Source organism: Oryctolagus cuniculus, chromosome 1 (assembly GCF_051225735.1).
Source record: "Oryctolagus cuniculus isolate XC-2025 breed Fujian yellow rabbit chromosome 1, ASM5122573v1, whole genome shotgun sequence".
NCBI lineage: Eukaryota > Metazoa > Chordata > Mammalia > Lagomorpha > Leporidae > Oryctolagus > Oryctolagus cuniculus.
The window spans coordinates 123,207,446-123,228,761 of NC_142867.1; the positions used below are offsets into that span (position 1 = coordinate 123,207,446).

Genomic DNA, 21,316 nt, shown 5'->3' on the forward strand with positions numbered 1-21,316 from the left:
TTGAACTGGTGTCCAAATGTGATGCCAGCATTGCAGGTGGTGGATTTAGCTGCTATGTTGCAATGCTGGCCCTGGATGGTATTTTTTGTATTTTAAAAGATTTTTATTTATTTGGAAGGAATGTCAACATACAGAATAGTACAAAAGCATGCTAGGAATATCACTTAGCATACACGTTTTACCCAGATAGGTCTACTTGGTACTGTTTTGCCCTACTTGCCCTGTCATTTATTTTCTCTGCTTCTTTGTTATGTGAATGTGTCTACCTATTTTTGAACGCCAGTTATATATACTATGGCCCTTTATTTTTCAAGACCTATGTGTTTCTTAGGAGTCAAGATATACTCTTACATAATCATCTTATCTGTAAATTGAACTTTGATATAATGCAATAATCTATTACTCATTTCCAGGATGCACTCTAGGGTCAGTTATTTCATTGAGCTGTTATATCAAATATAATGGATTTTGGAAAAGATTTCCATTCTATAAAACATCAGGACTGAATTGAGCTGGGAGGGCTGACCCTTTAACAGGATGGCATGTGTCTACCTCTTTTTCCCTGCTGTGGGGAAAAATAGCTTCAATTGAGTAAAATTTAATTTCCGAACATAGTGTTACAAACAATGTTCACAGTGATGACCAAAATATCCCAGATATTGTGTTACTGTATTCTTTACACCTGTTCTACATCACACAAAATAGTATTTTACATGGAAATAAGAGCAGTGCAAAGAAATGATTCCCTGGTAAATATCCAAAGCCAGGAAATGTTAAGATCTGTTTCTAATTAACAGAAGGAGATGAGAATGTAATTTCCCCCCTAACATTCTTTTATTTCATCTTACAGAAATGTAACTTAAAATTTTGTGTACTAAAGGTCTGGTGCCAACAAAGTTTCTCATTTCATTTTATTTGAAAATGTTGATATGTATTTTTAAAGATTTTTTTGAGAGGTAGAGCTACAAAGAGAGGGAGAGATAGAGAAGTCTTCCATACCCTAGTTCACTTTCCAAATAGCCACAACGCTGGAGCTGCACTGATCCGAAGCCAGGAGCCAGGAGCTCCTTCCAGGTCTCCCACCCAGATGCAGGGGCCCAAGCACCAGGCTCATCTTTTACTGCTTTCCCGGTCTGTGTCAGAGAGTTGGGTCAGAAGAGGAGCAGCTGGGAAATGAACTGGTGCCCACATGGGATGCTGGTGCAGCAGGTGGCAGTTTAACCTGCTACGCCACAGCTCCATTCCAAAATGTCTGTATTTCAGGTTCACTCTTGAAATGTATTTTTGTTAAACAGAAAAAAAAGTTAATATTTTTTCAGCATCTTGAAAACATTTCATTGTCTTTTGATTTCCATGTTTTCTAATGAATAGTGTGTGATCATTATACTTTGATCATTTGCTTGTAATATTTCTTTCACTGTTTTTAAAGATTTTGATTAGATTTCAGAAGATTGACTATATGTCAAAGCCTGATTTTTTTTTTTATATTTTCTGAACTTCCTGAATTTAATTTTTGTCCTCACTGTGTTTGGAAAATTTCCACCATTGTTATTTCAAGGTGTTTTTTTTACTTTCCTATTTTCTGTTATCTTTCATTCTGTGTCGCTCCCCCTCTTCGTGGAGGAACGACACAGGACCCTGCACTGTTCTTTTGTCTGCTCGGCCCTCCCCGGGTTTGCTGCTGGTTCTTCCCGGGTTGGCTACCGACCCTTCCACCTCTGTGGAAGGGCGGTTCCCCCGCCACTTTCCCCACTTCCGCAGGGGAGCGGCACACCGCCGGCCGGCTCTCTCGGGGGCTGCACAGGTGTTCCTTCAGATAGATGTTCCTGGTGCATGTTGTCTCTCTCCTCCTTTATAGTCCTCTTCCACCAATCCCAACTCTGCTACCCACACGCCGAGTACGCTGCTCTCCTCCAATCAGGAGCAGGTCCTGCTGTTTATTGGTTGAACTGGAGGCAGCTGTGTAGAAGCTGTTTCCTCCTCTCCCAGCGCCATATTGTGGGAGAGCAGATGCATAGAATAAGTCTTAATTCCAGTAACAGTCTAGTCCGAGTTGCTCCCCACAATTCTGGAATTCCTGTTACATGGATATTAAACCTTTTGAGGTTGTCTGTAGGTGTCTTGAACTCTAACTCCTTCCACTCGTTTTCCTCTTTCTTCTTCAGACTGGACACCTCTGTGGCTCCATTGTCAAATTCATCGACTCCAATTTGCTGTCTCACTTATTTTTTCAGCCCATCCACTAAATTTTCTCCTTCGGATATTTTTTCATGTCTAAGATTTCTATTTAAAATGTTTTCTATTGCTGTTTTGACACTGACTATACTTGTTTTTAATTATTGGCATATCTTTTATATCGTGGAGCATAATAATCATAGCTACAATTGTCCCATAGTTTTTGAACATCTAGATTCACTTGCGGTTGTCTTTTAACTCTTGAGAACTGCTCACATTTTCCTGGGTCTTCATATATCAAGTAAGAGCATCTCCTTAGAAAATGAAATGTCTCATTTCCATTTTTCCTAAGTACTGTATAGTTTATTTAAGTAAATAAGTAATATGCTTAACATTAATTTTTTTTATTTTTTATCTACAAGGAGAACAAAGTCAGGACAAAGTGCACATCTTTTAATGATTATTTTTATTTTTAAAGATTTATTTATTTATTCAAAAGATAGAGGCAGAGAGAGTGAGGTCTTTCATCTGCTTGTTCACTCCTCAGATGGCCACAATGGATGGAGCTGTGATAATCTGAAGCTAGGAGCTTCATCTGGGTCTCCTACGTTGGTGCAAGGGCCCAAGGACTTGGGCCATCTTCTGCTTTCCCAGGCCACCATAGAAAGCTGAATCAGAAGTGGAGCAGCCGGGACTCGAACCAGCGTCCATATGGGATGCCACCACTACAGGTGGCTGCTTTACCTGCTAAGCCACAGCCCTAGCACCCTCCCCCAATTATTTTGAATTTAAAAGATTCCATATGTAATGAGAAGTTATTATCTTACAAACCACATAAATTTGAAAGATTATTAGCATTTCAAAACAGCTTTTTGTGATGGTAAAGTTTTTAATTCTATGGAAGAGCTGTTGCACATTTCCAAAAATAGCAGCTCTTTTACTTTCAATTAAATCCAAAACAAGTTCAGTGTTAGTAACTTCCAAGATATATTAGCACGGGATTCCTGACAAATTCTCAGGGCTATGAGTAGTATAATGAGAAAACAATGAATTTAAAATATCCTTGTTTAGAAAAATCCTGTTACCAGCTTTCAGGACCATCTGTCTTGTCAAGCATTTAATTTGCAATAACAAAAGATACAGTGGAAAGGAAAATAATGAATTATAAAAGGATTTCCTTCACGTTTGCTCTGATGTCATACTTATGGCTTGTGGGAATCCCGTTTTGCCATTTATTTGGTTCCTTTAAGCATTATTTATCAGAGGATGACCTAGATCTGACTGTGGAGTTGCCTGGTGTTCTTGATCTAAATGCACAGTACAATTCTTGGTTCCGTATTATCTTCTTTAAAAACAGTGTCATTCATAATTGGGATAGTTCGATACTGTCTCACAGGTGATTTTCTGCAAATTGGCCTCCGGTCTTTAGGGAGGAGGCTGTCAGTGTGAGGGGCAATGGAGAGCTATTTTAGATCCCTTCTTGATTGGCACAGGTGGGAATGAACTTAAGTTGCTGTAATATTCAGCCTTAAATTGAGATTCATTGTCTAAGAAATTTCCACAATAAGACAAGTGTGGTGCCTCACTCAGAGAAGATGCTCTCTACACACTGTGATTATGCTTACCAGTGATTGTAGAGTGATTATGATAACCAGTTCTTCTTATTAGACTAGAAATGGATGTACGATATGTGAGAAAGAAAGCCATACTGCTAAAGGTCAGCAAGAGAGAAAGGGTCCAGCTCCTCTTTTGAAAACTATGCCTTCTGTGATGGAAGTAGTCTCATGGTGCCAGGGACCGGTCTATGTCCACTTGGTATTTGTGATATTTCTCTTCCTCACCTAAGCTGTTATATTTTGAGTGCAACCCCTTGATTTTAAAAGAAATATATACTGAAGCCAGCACTGTGGCGTAATGGGTAAAGCTACCAACTTCAGTGCTGGCATCCCATATGGGTGCCGGTTTGAGTCGCGGCTGCTCTACTTCTGATCCAGCTCTCTGCTGTGGCCTGGGACAGCATTAGACAAGACTTTGAGCCCCTGCACCCACGTGGGAGACCCGGAAGAAGCTCCTGGCTCCTGGCTTCAGACTGGCACAGCTCCACCCTGTTGCGGTCAATTGGAGAGTGAATCAGCAGATGGAAGACCTCTCTCACTCTCTCTCTCTCTCTATACCTCTCCTTTTCTCTCTGTGTAACTCTGACTTTCAAGTAAATAAATCTTTCTAAAATAAAAGAAATATATGCTTTATTGAAATTCTTTCTCTTGGCTTCATGTCACAGAAAGAAAAAATAACTCATATTAAGGATTGCTGTTCCACTTTGTACTTTGTCATCCTCAGAAACAAACTTTGTGTCTAAAATATGGATACTTTATGATAATTTTGAAATCATGCTTTAAAATTCTTCAATTTCAGTAAATTTTTTTCCTTTTTTACAGTCTATAATTATAACAGTGACCAATTTGGACACAGTGAATGATGTTGTCAATGTATCACTACCAATGCTGGGGTTAACTGTAAGTAACAGGAAAGCTACTTTTGGCTAAAAAACAACCTTGAGTTTTAAAAAAAAAATTTAAATTTTTTATTTTCTCCCAGAAACCTTTATGTAAGGTATACAAATTTCATGCATTTCATAAACACAAATTTAGGAACACAGTGATTCTTCCCACCCTACTCTCTCCCACCCACACTGCCATCCTTCTTCCTCTTCCCTCTCCTATTCCTATACTTAGTTTTTATTAAGGTATATTTTAATTAACTTTATATACATAAGATTTACCCTGCACTAAGTATAGAGTTCAATAAACATTATGGAAAAGAAACCTGTTCCTCAACAATTGAGACAAAGGCAATTCTGTAATTGCACCTCAAAGTGTCAATTTCACTTCTACAAATTATCTTTTAGGGACTCTGTTAGTTGCCAGAGATCAAGGAGAACATATAGTATTTGTGTTTTTTTGGGTCTGGCTTATTTCACCAAGTGCAGTATTTTCCAGTTGCAGCCATTTTGTTGTAAACAACAGGATTTCATTTTTAACTGCTGTATAGTATTCCATAGTGTACATTTCCTATAATTTCTTTTTTTAAAAGATTATTTATTTGAGAGGTAGAGTTACAGACAGTGAGAGGGAGAGAGAGAGAGAAAGGTCTTCTGTCTGTTGGTTCATTCCCCAAATGGCTGCAATGGCCGGAGCTGTGTTGATCCAAACAGGAGCCGGGAGCTTCTTCCAGTCTCCCACATGGGTGCAGAGGCCCAAGCACTTGGCCCATCTTCTACTGCTTTCCCAGTCCATAGCAGAGAGCTGGACTGGAAGAGGAGCAGCTGGGACTAGGACCGGCGCCCATATTGGATGCCAGCGCTGCAGGCGGAGGATTAATCTACTGCACCACCATGCTGGCCCCAACATTTCCTGTAATTTCTTTATCCAGTCTTCAGTTGACAGGCATCTGGGTTGATTCATATCATAGCTATTGTGAACTGAGCTGCAATAAACGTGGTGGTGCAGATAATACTTTCATATACTGATTTTATTTCCTTTGGGTATATTCCCAGGAGTGGGAGGGTAGGTATATTTAGCTTTCTGAGCTATCTCCATACTGTCTTTCCACAGTGGCTGCACCAGTTTACACTGGATTAGGGTACCATTTTTCCTACATCCTCCCCAGGATTTGCTGTTTGTTGATTTCTGTATGAAAGCCATTCTAACTGGGGCGAGGTAAAATCCCACTGTGATTTTTGAATTGCACTTCCCTGAGCATTTTTTCATGTGCCTGTTGGCCATTTGAATTTCCTCTTTTGAAAAATGCCTGTTCCAGTCCTTTTCCCATTTCTTGACTGGATTGTCTGTTTCTTTTTTATTGCTGAGTTTCTTGAGCTCTTTATAGATTCTGGATATTAATCCTTTATCAGTTGCATAGTTTACAAATAATTTCTCCCATTCTGTTGGTTTCCTCTACACTTTGCTGGGTGTTTTTTTTTTTAAAGTTTAGAAGCTTCTCAGTTTGATATAATCCCATTTGTCAATTATGGCTTTGGCTGCCTGTGCTTCTAGGGACCGTTCCAAGGGCTTTTTGTCTGTGCCAGTGTGTTGTAGGGTTTTCCAAAAGTCCTCTAATAATTTGTTGATATTGGCTCATAGATTTAGGTATTTGATCCATTTTGAGTGGATTTTTGTGTGAGGTGTAAGGTAGGGGTCTTGATTCATACTTCTACATGTGGAGATCCAGTTTTCCCAGCACCATTTGTTGAAGAGACTGTCCTGGTTTCAGAGGTTGATTTTAGCTTCTTTGTCAAAGGTAATTTGGTAAGTTTATTGTAGATGCTTGGATTGATTTCTGAGTTTCCACACTGTTCCATTGGTCTGTCTATCTGTTTTTGGCCAGTACCAGGCTGTTTTGATTATAACTGCCATGTAGTATGTCTTTTTTTTTTTTTTTTTTTGACAGGCAGAGTTAGAGACAGAGAGACAGAGACAGAGAGAAAGGTCTTCCTTCCGTTGGTTCACCTCTCAAATAGCCACCAATCTGAAGCCAGGAGCCAGGTGCTTCCTCTGGGTCTCCCATGTGGGTGCAGGGCCCAAGCACTTGGGCCATCCTCCACTGCCTTCCCGGGCCACAGCAGAGAGCTGGACTGGAAGAGGAGCAGCCAGGACAGAATTGGCACCCCAACTGGGACTAGAACCCGGGGTGCTGGCGCCACAGGTGGAGGATTAGCCAAGTGAGCTGCAGTGCTGGCCCCATGTAGTATGTCTTGAAATCTGGTATTATGATGCCTCCAGCTTTGTTTGTGTTCTATAGATTGCTTTAGCTATCCGGGGTCTCCTGTGTTTCCATATGAATTTCAGCATTTTTTTCTGTATCTGAGAAGGATTTCATGGGCTTTTTGTTTGGTGTTTCATTGAATCTGTAAATTTCTTTCAATAGCGTGGCCTTGTCAATGATATTGGTTCTTCAAATTCATGAACATGGAAGATTTTTCCATTTCTTATATCCTCTATTTCTTTAGTAAAAAGGTTTGCAATTTTCATCGTATAGCTCTTTGATGACCTTGGTAAAATTAATTCCAAGCTATTTAATGTTTTTGTAGCTATAGTGAATGGGATTGATCTTAGAAGCTCTTTCGTAGCCAAGGCATGCTCTCTGTATACAAAAGCTATTGATTTTTGTGTGTGTGTTTTATATCCTGACACTTTACAGAATTGGCTTATGAATTCCAGTAGTCTCTTAGTGGAGTTTTTTGGATCTCCTATTTGTCGAATCACATCATCTGGAAAAAAGGATAGTTTGACGACTTCTGTCCAAATTTCTATCCCTTTGATTTCTTCTTCTTGACTGATGGTTCTGGCTAAAACTTCTAGGACTATATTGAATAGCAATGTTGAGAGATTTTTGGTTCTGGATCTTGGGGTGAGTGATTCCAACTTTTCCCCATTCAATAGAATGCTGGCCGTGGGTTTGTCATGAAATGCTTTGTGTTGAGGAACGTTGCTTCTATACACAGTTGTTTAAGGTTTTCGTCATGAAAGGATGTTGTATTTTATCAAATGCTTTTCTGCATCTATTGAGATAACTATATGGTTTTTGATCTTCAGTTTGTTAATGTGAGGTATCACAGTGATTGATTTGCAAATGTCGAACAATCCCTGCTTATCAGGGATAAATCCCCCTTGGTCCAACTGAATGATATTTCTGAAGTATATCATCAGGGAAATTGGTCTCTAGTTCTCTTTCTCTGTTGTGTCTTTTTTTGGTTTAGGAATTAATGTGATTCTGGCTTCATGAAAGGAGTTTGGGAGGGTGTTCCCTTCCTTTCAGTTGTTTTGACTATCTTGAAAAGAATTGGAGTAAGCAGTGAATCTGTCCAGTCCTGGGATTTTATTTGTTTGGAGGGTCTTTATTACTGATTCAATTTCTGTCATAGTTATTGGTCTGTTTAGGTCTTCCATGTCTTCCTGGATCAATTTTGGTAGGTTGAAGGTGTCCAGTTATCCATGACTTATAGGTTTCCCAATTTGTTGGCATACAACTCTTTGCAGTAATTCCTGATAATTGTTTTCATTTATGTGGCATCCATTGTTATATTACTTTTTTCATCTCTAATTTTATTGATTTAGGTCTTCTACCCCTTTTTTGGTTAGTTGGGACAATTGTGCATCAATTTTGTTAATTTTTTTAAACCAACTCTTCATGCCAATTGTTAAACCAACAAGAGGAGTCACTGTGCACTTGCTCCCCATGTAGGACCTCTGTCCTTAGTGTGTTGTACTATGAGAATTAATGGTAAAACTAGTCTTCAAACAGTACTTTATACTTTGTCTGTGTGGGTCCAAACTGTTAAAATCTTTACTTAGTATAGAGTTGATCTGTATATTAAGATAATTAAAAATGAATCTCAGTGAAGAATGTGATGAGAGGGAGTAGGAGGTGGATGGTTTGTGGGTGGGAGAGTGGGTATTAGGGGAAGAACAGCTATAATCCAAAAGTTGTACTTGCAAAATTTATATTTATTAAATAAACACTTTCTATAAAAAAGAAATATACTTTATATGGCAGATATTTTGCCCTTTACTTTGAATAAAGAATGTCTTTTATAAATTAAAAAATCTAGCTCTTCATTTTGCTGATTTTTTATGTTTTTTGTTTAAATTTTATTTCTTTAATTTTAATTAGTACTTTTTTCCTACTAATTTGGGGTTTGGCTAGCTGTTGTCTTTTTAGGTCCTAGAGATGTATTGATAGCTCATTTATTTGGTACATTTTCAATTTCTTGATGTAGGTACCATTTGCTATAATCTTTCCCTTAATATTGCGTTTGCTGTATCCCAAAAGTTTTGATATGTTACATTGTCACCTTCAGTCAATACCAGATGTTTTTGTCTCTCTTTTGATTTCTCCTATGCATCATTTTCATTCAGGCACATGTTGTTCAGTCTCCAAGTGTTAACGTATGTTCTAGAAATTCTTGACTTGTTGATTTCCAGGTTCGTTCCATTGTGGTCTGAAAAGCTGCATGGTATGATTTTGATTCTTTTGAATTTGTTGAGACTTGCTTTATAGCCTAGTGTCTGGTCTATCCTAGAGAAAGTTACATGCACTGGTGAGATGAATGTATATTCTGCAACTGTAGGATGAAAAGTTGCTAAGATATCCATTAGGTCCATTTGGTCTAGAGTGTTGATTAACTGTTTCATTAATGATGATCTGTTCATTGTTGAAAGTGGGGTATTGAAGTCTCGCATTACTGTTTTCTGTGTCTCCCTTTAGATTCCTTAGTGTTTATTGTAAATTTCAGGTGCCCTCTGATTTGTGCATATACATTTGTACTAGTCACATCTTCCTGTTGAACTGATCTATTAATCATTACATTGTGCCTTTCTTTGTCTCTTGTAACAGTTTTTTTTTTTAGTCTATTTTGTCTGATATTAGGATAGGTACACCAGCTCTTTTTTAGTTTCTCTTAGCATGGGATGTTTTTTCCATCCTTTCTCTTTAAGACTGTATGTATCTTTGCTGGTGAGATATGTTTCTTCTAGGCAAAAAATAGATGGGACTTGTTTTTAATCCATTCTGCCAGTCTGTGTCTTTTAACTGGAGAATTGAGGGCATTTACATTCAAGATTACTATTGATAAGTCACGACTTTACCCTGCCATTTTTCCATAAATAACCCTATTGTTTACTTTGAATTTCTTTTATACTTTTACTGGCAGATTTTCTGCCTTCATATTCTTTCATAGTGTTGGCCACTTTTCTGTATTTCTGTGTGTTCCACATCCTTAAACATCTTTTTTAAGGCTGAATGAGTGGTGTCACGTTCTTTGAATTTCTGCTTGTTATGGAAAGTCTTTATTTCACCTTCATTCATAAATTAATGCTCAGCAGGATACAGTATTCTGGTTTGACAGTTTTTTTCTCTTAAGTTTTGGAATATATCTTGCCATTCTGTTCTGGCCTATAGGGTTTCAGATGAGAAGTCAACTGTGAGTCTTATTGGAGATACTCTGATTGTAATCTGGCATTTCTCTCTTGAACAATTGAGAATCTTTATGTTTTACTGTGAAGAGCTTGACTACAATGTGTCATGGTAAATATTATTTCTGGTCATGTTTATTGGGAGTTCTATGTACTTCCTGAATTTGTATGTCCCATTGTTTCTCCAAATTGGGGAAGTTTTCTATAATTATTTTGCTAAAAAGGACTTCTTCTTCTTCTTTCTTTTTTTTTTTTTGACAGGCAGAGTGGACAGAGAGAGAGAGAGAGAAAGGTCTTCCTTTACTGTTGGTTCACCCTCTAGTGGCTGCTGTGGCTGGCGCATCACGCTGATCCAAAGCCAGGAGCCAGGTGCTTCTCCTGGTCTCCCATGTGGGTGCAGGGCCCAAGGGCTTGAGCCATCCTCCACTGCACTCCCGGGCCACAGCAGAGAGCTGGACTGGAAAAGGAGCAACCAGGACAGAATCCAGTGCCCTGACCGGGACTAGATCCTGGAGTGCCGGCACCGCAGGCGGAGGATTAGCCTATTGAGCCACTGTGCTGGCTGCTAAAAAGGACTTCTAATCCATTTTCTCTTTCTATGCCTTCAGGTATTCCTAAGTCCCACATGTTGGGTTATTTGATAGTATCCCATAAATCTCCAACATCTTTTTTTTGGTCCAACTGTAAAATTTCCAGAGATTTATCTTCTAACTTAGATATTCTTTCTTCTGCCTCACTGAGTCTCTTGTTATGGCTGTCCACTGAATTTTTATTTAATCTGTTGAATTCTCCATATCTAAATTTGTTTTTGACTTCTTTTTAAAATCAATTTCATGGGAAAAATTTTTATGTCATGTATGTATTTCTTCAATTCTTGGATTTGCGTCTGATTACTTGTAATTAATCCCATGATCAATTTTTTGAATTCCATTTCTGGCATTTCTTCAATCTCTTCATCTTCACATTCTATTGAAGTGCTGTTGTGTTACTTTGGAGCATCATATTTTTTCCTTATTCTTGTTTCTTGAATTTCTTTATTTTTAGGCATTTGTGGAAATATTTATTGGTGTGTTTTTTCCCTGTGATGGCTTTTATCTTTGGACAATGTCTCTTTGGCTTAGTGTAGTGTCTGCTCTTTGAGTGAATACCCAGAGGTGTGTGCTGTTTGTGGCCAGGGACCTTTGCTCTAGGTTGAGGGGAGTGTCCAGGTGATACTCAAGTTGGGCGTGGCAAGTCTCTCTCTCTTTTTTATTTTTATCAGAGGGGTGGTTTGTTCAGCTCTGTTGGCATAGTCTCACACTCACCTCCTCTCCTCACAGGTGACCAAAGCCCAGGTGCTAGCCCCAGTGGGTGCAGTATTCATCCAGAACCACACAATGGATCCATGCAGTCCTCAGTGTGAGCACAGATCCTGCAGCAATGACCCTCACAGTCAGTCATCCCTGTGTGTGTGGAGCTGCCCTCAGCAACCGCCCAGAGACTAGCCACACCCTCTGATGTCCCACGCAGCCAGTGTTTTCACAGTTCCAGCACACATAGTTAGTCATGAGCACTCCTCCTGTCAGTTCTCCCAGCCAGACTCTGGCATCTCTTCTCGGCTGGTTGCTGGGCGCAAGGAAAGAAGCTGTGCAGTTGTTAGGCATATCCAAAATGGTTCCTGCCCTCTCTCAGCTAGTTATAGGACACCGTTGTCAGGTGGCTGGAGGAGAGAAACATGTCCCCCCTTTACTTCTAGGTTGGCAGGTCTACTGTCCACCACAGGGCTCTAAGCCAGACTCATGCCCAACACTCTCTGCAGGTTTGTTGCCAATGGGTTGGGCTGATGCTCTCTCACTCTCACTCTCTCACTCTCACTCTCACTCACTCTCACTCTCTCACTCTCACTCTCTCACTCACTCTCTCACTCTCTCACTCTCTCACTCTCACCTCACTCTTCAAAGCTTGTGCTGAGTCTCTCGGCTGTTGGGGTCCTTTTTTGTGTCTGTGTTCATGCTGCACATCCACACCCTCCACATGGAACCACAGCATCCCTCTAACGTGGGTGGCATTTCCACTGCAGTTTTCTCCCTGTTCCCTGAGATTACACTCTCTCCACTTTTTAAAAAAACTATCTTCCCCTAGACTAGAGCAGTAAGCTTCCTCCCTGCTCTGCCATATTGGAATCTCTCCAACCTTGAGTTTTGAGACTAATATACTTTAACATGCACATGCGCGCATGTGCACACACACACACACACACACACACTCAACGTTCATGCCTGGGGCATTCCATAATGTCAGGTCTTGTGTTTTCTTCAAGAAGCATTTGACAATAACTCCATTTGAATCATGGTTTTCTTTACTCCATGTTGGAAGACACTACAATAATTTAACAGGTGTACAACGTAGGTGTGTTTGTTTCAACTGGCATTTCTAGAGTTGCTGGGGTAATTACTTTTGGTCCCTAGTGTATTCTATGGGTTGGAATCCTTGTCTTTTTTGTCTCATACTGAGGCTTGTAGGAATGCAAGCCAGTGGGCTGACGTCATTCAGCTTTCTTGGGTATTTGCTATTGTTCTGGTTTGCCTAGCTTATGATATCTTCTAAATATTATTCTGATTAAGCATAGTCATGATTGGTATACAACTTCCTGGGCAAAAGATTTATATGGACAAGGACTCATGAGGGCAAAGTACAATATACTCTAAAGCAACTGAAAATGCCAGAAGGTAGAATTCTCACGATTAGATTTTCTTAGTGAAAAAGCATAAATGTGATTTCTTATTTGGAAATGTGAAATGTAGAAATGCTAAGGAAATACGTCTTTCATGTATGTATAATGGAGATTTGTTGTGATGTCTTTTTTTTTGTCTCCAAGGGCTCTGAGAAAGATTACCAGCTATGGGTCAGTTCTGGAAAGAAGGAGGTCCCACAACCACTCATTGGTAAGTGTGAAGCAAAATCTAAAATGAGATTGATTGGGCTCAAAATGGTAACTGTCAAGTCACTAAGTATTGGTTGCTTGGTCTTCAGCTTAAACACCCTTACATACATTTAGGGAGTTACCATGCACTTACTGTATCCCAGGTGCCTGATAGCATCTTTGTATTCAGAAGCTTATGGTCTAGTGGGAGAAAATAATAGAAAGTTTTCCCCTCTGCTTTCTTATGTGGCTAACAGAGCTTTCTTGGAATAATTCTTTTTTCTTGTCCTGAAATGAAAATGGATTCATACTTTATTTTCTTTGAACATTTGTTTGATACATATATTCATGTGTTGAAGTTCTCCGTTCCATTTCCTAACTAATAGCTAGCAGTTTTTTGGTAAGGAGCTCCTAAAATCCAGTCATGTCTCTGAATTCAAGTACAAGTATTTGGTTAATGCCAAATTTATGCCCAGAACATATGTCAGCCTAAAAAGAGAATCAAGATAATCCCATTCAAACTCCTAAGTGCTTTTCTGATTGACAAACCTGTACTGTTTAACCATTTCTCTCTCCCTCTCTCTCTCTCCCTCTCTCTCTCTCTCTCACACACACACACACACACACACACTCTTTAGTCTTCAGCTTATTGATAAAAACATTGTGGCTCTCCTAAAATAGTTTTGGAGCAATTTAGCTAAAGAAGATACAATTCACAGATCAGAAAATTTGTTCATGCTCTTAGTAGGAACAGAGTGATTAAAAGGAGAGGAGGGTGGGTATGGTGAGAAGAATCACTACATTCCTAAAGTTGTACTTATGAAATTTGTATTCATGAAATAAAAGGTTTTTTTGGGAAAACAAGGATACCAGGGGCAGCATTTGCCACAGACCTTGCAGTAGAATGATCGTGATGGCTCCCCTAAGATCAGAGCATTTCCTCGTCTGCCTTATCTTCTTTCTGTCCTTTCAACAGTCTTGTAAGGACGTTACTGTGAAATTTAGGATGTTTTCAAGTAATCTGCAAAATTTAAAATATGCAATTTATCTTTTTGAAATATATATTGCCAATCTCAGAATACAGGCATCATTAAGTACATCTGAGGGGAAAAAATCCACCTGCCCATTGCATATTATTTGGTGTTTTGTTGTTGTTCGTTTTGGCTTAATGTTGTAAAAGTCAGCAATAAAACAAGTGTAAAAAAGTAATGAAATATATTTTAACAAAAGTTATTAGTTTATGTAACACATGGTCCGGGGGTAACTTAGATATAGAACAGCTTTTTACATCACAACAGGTTTCAAGGACTTTAAGAGCATAGCATTCATGGTGACCTCTTGGCATCCACACTGAATGCGTATTTAACAGGCTGTCAGCTCTCAAATGTAGATTAACTCTTGCATATTTTGTTGTATACATCACATAAACTTCTTTTCCTGCAAGACAGAAATTACTATAATTCCTGTTTTGAGCACAATGCCTGTGCCTGATATAAAGGTAAATTCAGTGATAAATTTAGGATGAAAAAAAGGGAATATTTACTCTGTTGTTAAATAAAATTTACCTTAAGGTTAAGGATGTTTAAATTTTTTAAAATTTATTTTCTGAGAGGCAGGTTGGGAGGCGGTGCTGGGGAGGGAGGGAGAGAGACAGACAGACAAAGTGCTGAACTGCCAGTTCTCTCCCCAGGGGCCAAATCCAGGAACTTGGTCCAGGGCTCCTACATAAGTGGCATGAACCCAGTTACTCAAGACATCACCCCTGCCTCCTAGGACCTGCATTAGCACAAAGCTGGAGTTGGGAACTGTGGACAGGGATCAAATCCAGGTAGTCCAATATGCGGCACAGGTGTTGCAACCAGCATCCTAACTGTGTGCTAAACAGCCACCCCTGTTACAAGATCTTTGGGAATTTCTTGGATCATCAGGAATTTAAATAATGTAAGAGCAAATCAAATGACTTTGCATGTGCTCTGGAAACAGTGTTTTGCACAATGCTTCTGGGTTTCCAACAGCCTGCAGCCTTCCCTCTGGTTAGCTGAGAGAGCCCCTGAGAAGGAGGCAGTGAGTGAAACCTGGCCCCACTGCTCTTGAGCAGCCCTATCCTTAGAGCTGACAAAGGGAAATGAAGTCTCTCTTGATAGAGAGATTAATGATCATAGCAATTCATGATATGTTTAATTATTCACAGAATGTTAACCACTGATGTTTCTTCACATATTTCCACTTAGACGTCTGTGTGATAAGGGAGGGTAAGGATTGAAAATGATGAAGGGAATCACAGTGGGGTCAAGTGACTTGCAGGAGTTACACTTGGTTGGTGTCACGGCAGAAACCAGGAGGCCTTACATATTTTCTGATGGAAACAGCAGACGTCATCAACACGGAATGCAGAGAGGGATGTATGCATTCCAAGTTAGGCAGCAGGTTTCCACCTTTGTTCTCTTTGCTTTTGCAAAGTTCCTTGCTGGGGCACCTGCTTTATGCGGTGTCTCCTCAGACAGTTTGCATGATGCTCACTCACAAGACAGCCCTCTTCCTTCTGGAAGCTCCAGGAGAACTTCAGCAGGCCCCAGTGTGGTACCCATGCTGATGACAAGGGATCACCCCCATCCCCATCAGCCTGATCCCCACTGAGGTTTTTCTCTGCACAGGGCATGAAAATCCCTATGCAATCCAAACAAGCTACCTTCGAGCTGTGCACCTGCTGCCTGAACCCGGGAAGTCTACCTTTCCTTCTGGCCTCCAGGAGTCTGTGTTGGAAGAGTTGCAATCAGAAGTACATGGGTGCTTCATTCTGAAGCCCAGGCTCCAGGCCAGAGCCCAGCGCAGGACTGGTGAGTCATTTTCTTTCCACTAACTGCCTGCTCTTAGCTTACATCTTCATTCCCGAGAACAAACTCATGACACAGAGCTCTTCTCCGTGCAGAAGAAGGGGTAGAGTAGAGGCAGGAGCCTAATACCCATGCAGAACCAGGCTTAGAGAAACCATTTAAAGATCACAGTCCAAACCCAGCTCAGGTCTAGGAAGTTTGTGTTCATTCCTGTATGTTAGATCTTGAGTCTTCTCTGTACATAATTGGGCACATACCCACCTGTGTCACATTAGAGCAAAGCTTCTGAAGGTCTGGGAAGGCATGACTTCCCCACCACTGGGCTTCACCCTGAATCCAGGGTGAGGGCGGCAGGTGACTGATTTACTGCATGACTTAGACACACCTGAAATGGAAACTCCAGGAGGTTAAGGAGTTGTAGAATTGAACTGTACTGGGATTGGGTTGTACTGTGCCTTGGGCAGAAGTGGCTGAGGGGTTTTAGCCTGCACTGAATCTCAGTGACCCCACAGCATGCTGACTTTCCACGTGTGCTTCAGACAGACACAGATCTAGACTAGAGCTGGACTGAATATTGTCAGAGATTTTGAGCTCCTCAATTACAGTTTTCTTGCTACCATCCCAGTGATCTTTTGATAGGTGTTCTTTTGCAGAACACTTGTTAGTAAGAGGAGAAATATTGTGGCAACAATAAGATTTCTTTTTTTTAAAACAGTTTATTTATTTGAATGACAGAAGTAGAGAGACAGAGACATCTTTTTTTCTGTTTTTTTTTTTAATTTTATTTTCATGTGCTTTTTTAAAGTTTTATTTAAGGTATACAAATTTCATGTATTTCATATATACAGAGTTAGGCACATAGTGATACTTCTCACCCTACCCTCCCTCCTACACTATTCCCACTCTTAATTTTTACAAGTGTCTATTTTCAGATTACTTTATGCTCATAAGGTTAACCACACACTAACTAAAGAGTTCAACAAATAGTATATGAAGACTGGTTAAAGAAATTATGGTATACTTACACTATGGAGTTCTACTCAGTGGGGAAAAAAAATGAAACCCTGTATTTTGCAACAAAATGGATGAAACTGGAAACCACTATACTTAGTGAAATAAGCTAGTCCCAAAAAGACAGATCATGTTTTCCCAGATCGGGATAACTAATGGAGTACCTGTAATGTAGATTTGAGATTCAATGATTATTTACAGCCCTTGTCTCTTCTGTTGAACAGCAGGTTTTTAAATACTATTCATTGAACTCTTTTATGTAGTATATGATTAATGTTACTATCATTAAGTAAACTGAAATTAGATCTCTGTAAAAAATTAAGAGTGGGGATTTGGGAGGGAGGGGGAAGAAGGGTTGGAGTGTCGGTGGGAGAGAGGGTAGAGTGGGAAGTAGCACCATGTTCCTAAATGTGTACATATGAAATACATGAAACCTGTATAACTTACATTTTTAAAAATGTCAAAAAAGACCCAAATAATATGAAGAAAAAAATCAGTGTTTATCAGCAGTAGAAACAAGGGCTGTAAACAATCATCAAATTTCAAAATGTCAGTTTCACTCCTATACATTTTAGGTCTTCTGTTAGTTACCACAGAGCAAGGAGAACATATGGCATTTGTCATTTGGCATTGGCTTATTTCACTAAGTATAATTTCCAGTTGTATCCGTTTTATCGCAAAAAGGGTTTCATTTTTTCACACTTTCCACAGTGTGTGTGTGTGTATGTGTGTGTGTGTGTGTATGTATCTCAAGCTCATAATTTCTTTATCCAGTCATCAGTTGATGGACATCTGGGTTGATTCCATACTTAGCTATCATGAATTGAGCTTTTGGTTCACTCCACAAATGGCCATAATTGACAGAGCTGGTCTGTGCTAAAGTCAGGATCCTCGAACTCCATCCAGGTCTTCCACATGGCAGGGGCCCAAGCACTTGGACCATACTCCACAGACATATTAGCAGGGAGATGGATTGTAAGTGGACCAGCTAGGACTTGAATGGACACTCTGTTATGGGATCCCAGTGTTGCAGGCCGCAGCTTAGGTCACTGTATCACACACTGTTCCCAAGAATTTAATTTCTACCCAAATCATTCTTATTATAATTTTATTCTATAGGTACAACATCCCCAGTGTTAATTATTTTAACGCTGGTACCCTTATTTGAGCAAGGGAAAATCAGCACCCCTAATAGTGCCAGGACTGTAAGAAAGGCTCAAGTTCTTTTAAGTAAGCTTACTGAATTACCTAGTATGTTTCATGGAAATAGGTGTGGATTCCCATGGGATCATAGAAGTAACCTGAACTCACAAACTAAATAACATACTTTAAGAATGGTCCAGCTAGCCGGCGCCGCAGCTCACTAGGCTAATCCTCTGCCTTGCGGCGCCGGCACACCGGCTTCTAGTCCCGGTCGAGGCGCCGGATTCTGTCCCGGTTGCTCCTCTTCCAGGCCAGCTCTCTGCTGTGGCCAGGGAGTGCAGTGGAGGATGGCTCAGGTGCTTGGGCCCTGCACCCCATGGGAGACCAGGAAAAGCACCTGGCTCCTGGCTCCTGCCATCGGATCAGCGCGGTGCGCCGGCCGCAGCGCGCCGGCCGCGGCGGCCATTGGAGGGTGAACCAACGGCAAAGGAAGACCTTTCTCTCTGTCTCTCTCTCTCACTGTCCACTCTGCCTGTCAAAAAAAAAAAAAAAAAAAAAGAATGGTCCAGCTAAGCACTGTATTTGTTTCTCCATATTCTGATTATAAAGCTACATATCAAAGCATAGATGATGATTCTTAAAAGCAGCCCCTTATTACAGTTAAGTAATGCATTATGTTCTAATAATTCTGGAAATAATAAAATCAGGTGAGGCATAGTGGCAACAGCTTATATACAACAGTTTAAGCTGTATCTCCATTTATATTTGAACAGCCAGTTGAATAGGGTGGCGTATAGTCACAGACTGCTAGATTTGAGAATGCATTTGCTTTCTTCTCTCCTTTTCAAATAGTGGAGGGATGAATACTGGGTAGTTGTACAGTGACTGCACATGGCCTCTGGAGACTGCTAAATCAGATGGAAAATGGGGTGCAGTCTTCTTCAGGGGGAGGAGACAAAGTCTAGGTTCCCTGAGGTCACCTGACTGAGCACTGACATGATTTTCATCAGGGCTGTGCAGAGCCAAGTCTTGTGCTGAACACTACATTATATTCCTCAGTGAAATGAGGTACAGGCGGCATCATTCGTGTAGAAGTTGACTGAACTGAGGGTCCAAAGTTTTGAGTAACTGGAGTGGGAGAACCAGGGGCCCATCCTGGCCTCTAGGAGCCAGCTCCAGGATCATTTCCCTCATGTGTTTGTATGACAGTGGTGTGGTCTATGGCCCAGAAATGCCACGTGGATGGGCACTGTAGGATACGTGGTGAAGTGTTATCCATCTGATACCAGGTCAACACCTTTGCTGCTCTATGGCCTTCATTCCCAGTGTTTGGAATCTCAGGTTATTTAAGAAAGTACTAAGACACCTTATTAAGGAAACAGGCAGGTTTTCCTTGCTGATTCCCATTTCTATGGAAAACTCCTCTTCACCATTCATTTATCAGAGCCTGTTGGGTAACTAAAAACTATTCCTGTATAGCTTGGCAGGGTGTCACAAAGAACTAGGTCATGTGGGTTTTAAAAAAAAATTGTGTCAATTTATTTTTTTAAGATTGATTTATTATAGTTCTGGAAGTTTCAGCCAGAGCTATTAGGCAAGAAAAAGAAATTAAAAGGATACAAATTGGGAAGGAAGAAGTCAAACTATCCCTCTTTGCAGAGGATATGATTCTTTATTTAGGGGATCCAAAGAACTCTACTAAGAGACTATTGGAACTCATAGAGTTGGGCAAAATTGCAGGATATAAAATCAATGCACAAAAATCAACAGCCTTTGATTACACAGGCAATGCCATGGCTGAGGAAGAACTTCTAAGATCAATCCCATTCACAATAGCTACAAAAACAATCAAATACCTTGGAATAAACTCAACCAAGGACATTAAAGATCTCTACGATGAAAATTACAAAACCTTAAAGAAATAGAAGAGGATACCAAAAAATGGAAAAGTCTTCCATGCTCATGGATTGGAAGAATCAATATCAAAGTGCCCATTCTCCCAAAAGCAATTGATATTCAATGCAATACCAATCAAAATACCAAAGACAGTCTTCTCAGATCTGGAAAATATCATGCTGAAATTTATATGGAGACACAGGAGACCTCGAATAGCTAAAGCAATCTTGTACAACAAAAACAAAGCCGGAGGCATCACAATACCAGATTTCAGGACAGACTACAGGGCAGTATCAAAACAGCATGGTACTGGTACAGAAACAATGGATAGACCAATGGAACAGAATAGAAACACCAGAAATCAATCCAAACATCTACAGCCAACTTATGTTTGATCACAGATCCAAAACCAATTCCTGGAGCAAGGACAGTCTATTCAATAAATGGTGCTGGGAAAACTGGATTTCCACGTGCAGAAGCATGAAGCAAGACCCCTACCTTACACCTTACACAAAAATCCACTCAACGTGGATTAAAGACCTAAATCTACGACCTGACATCATCAAATTATTAGAGAACATTGGAGAAACCCTGCAAGATATAGGTACCAGCAAAGACTTCTTGGAAAAGACCTCAGAAGCACAGGCAGTCAAAGCCAAAATTAACATTTGGGTTTGCATCAAATTGAGAAGTTTCTGTACTGCAAAAGAAACAGGAGAGTGAAGAGACAACCGACAGAATGGGAAAAAAAATATTTGCAAACTATGCAACAGATAGAGTTAATAACCAGAATCCACAAAGAGATCAAGAAACTCCACAACAACAAAACAAACAAACCACTTAAGAGATGGGCCAAGGACCTCAATAGACATTTTTCAAAAGAGGAAATCCAAATGGCCAACAAGCACATGAAAAATGTTCAAGATCACTAGCAATCAGGGAAATGCAAATCAAAACCACAATGAGGTTTCACCTCACCCCGGTTAGAATGGTTTACATACAGAAATCTACCAACAACAGATGCTGGCAAGGATGTGGGGGAAAAGGGACACTAACCCACTGTTGGTGGGAATGCAAACTGGTCAAGCCACTATGGAAGTCAGTCTAGAGATTCCTCAGAAACCTGAATATAACATAACCCTACCATACAACCCAGCCATCCCACTCCTTGGAATTTACCCAAAGCAAATGAAATTGGCAAACAAAAAAGCTGTCTGCACCTTAATGTTTATTTCAGCTCAATTCACAATAGCTAAGACCTGGAACCAACCCAAATGCCCATCAACAGTAGACTGGATAAAGAAATTATGGGACATGTACTCTATAGAATACTATACAGCAGTAAAAAACCAATGAAACCCTTTCATTTGCAACAAGATGGA

General features: G+C 40.1%; 1 protein-coding gene across 1 annotated transcript in view; it reads left to right on the forward strand.

Annotated features, from left to right (window-relative positions):
- Positions 1 to 21,316, forward strand: part of LOC103348895 (uncharacterized) — a 62,674-nt gene that overhangs the window by 10,712 nt on the left and 30,646 nt on the right. The window contains exons 6-8 of the mRNA XM_089306363.1: positions 4,614 to 4,691; positions 13,006 to 13,072; positions 15,705 to 15,887. Of these exons, the coding sequence (XP_089162489.1) occupies positions 4,614 to 4,691; positions 13,006 to 13,072; positions 15,705 to 15,887 (328 nt within the window). The remainder of the gene's footprint in view (positions 1 to 4,613; positions 4,692 to 13,005; positions 13,073 to 15,704; positions 15,888 to 21,316) is intronic.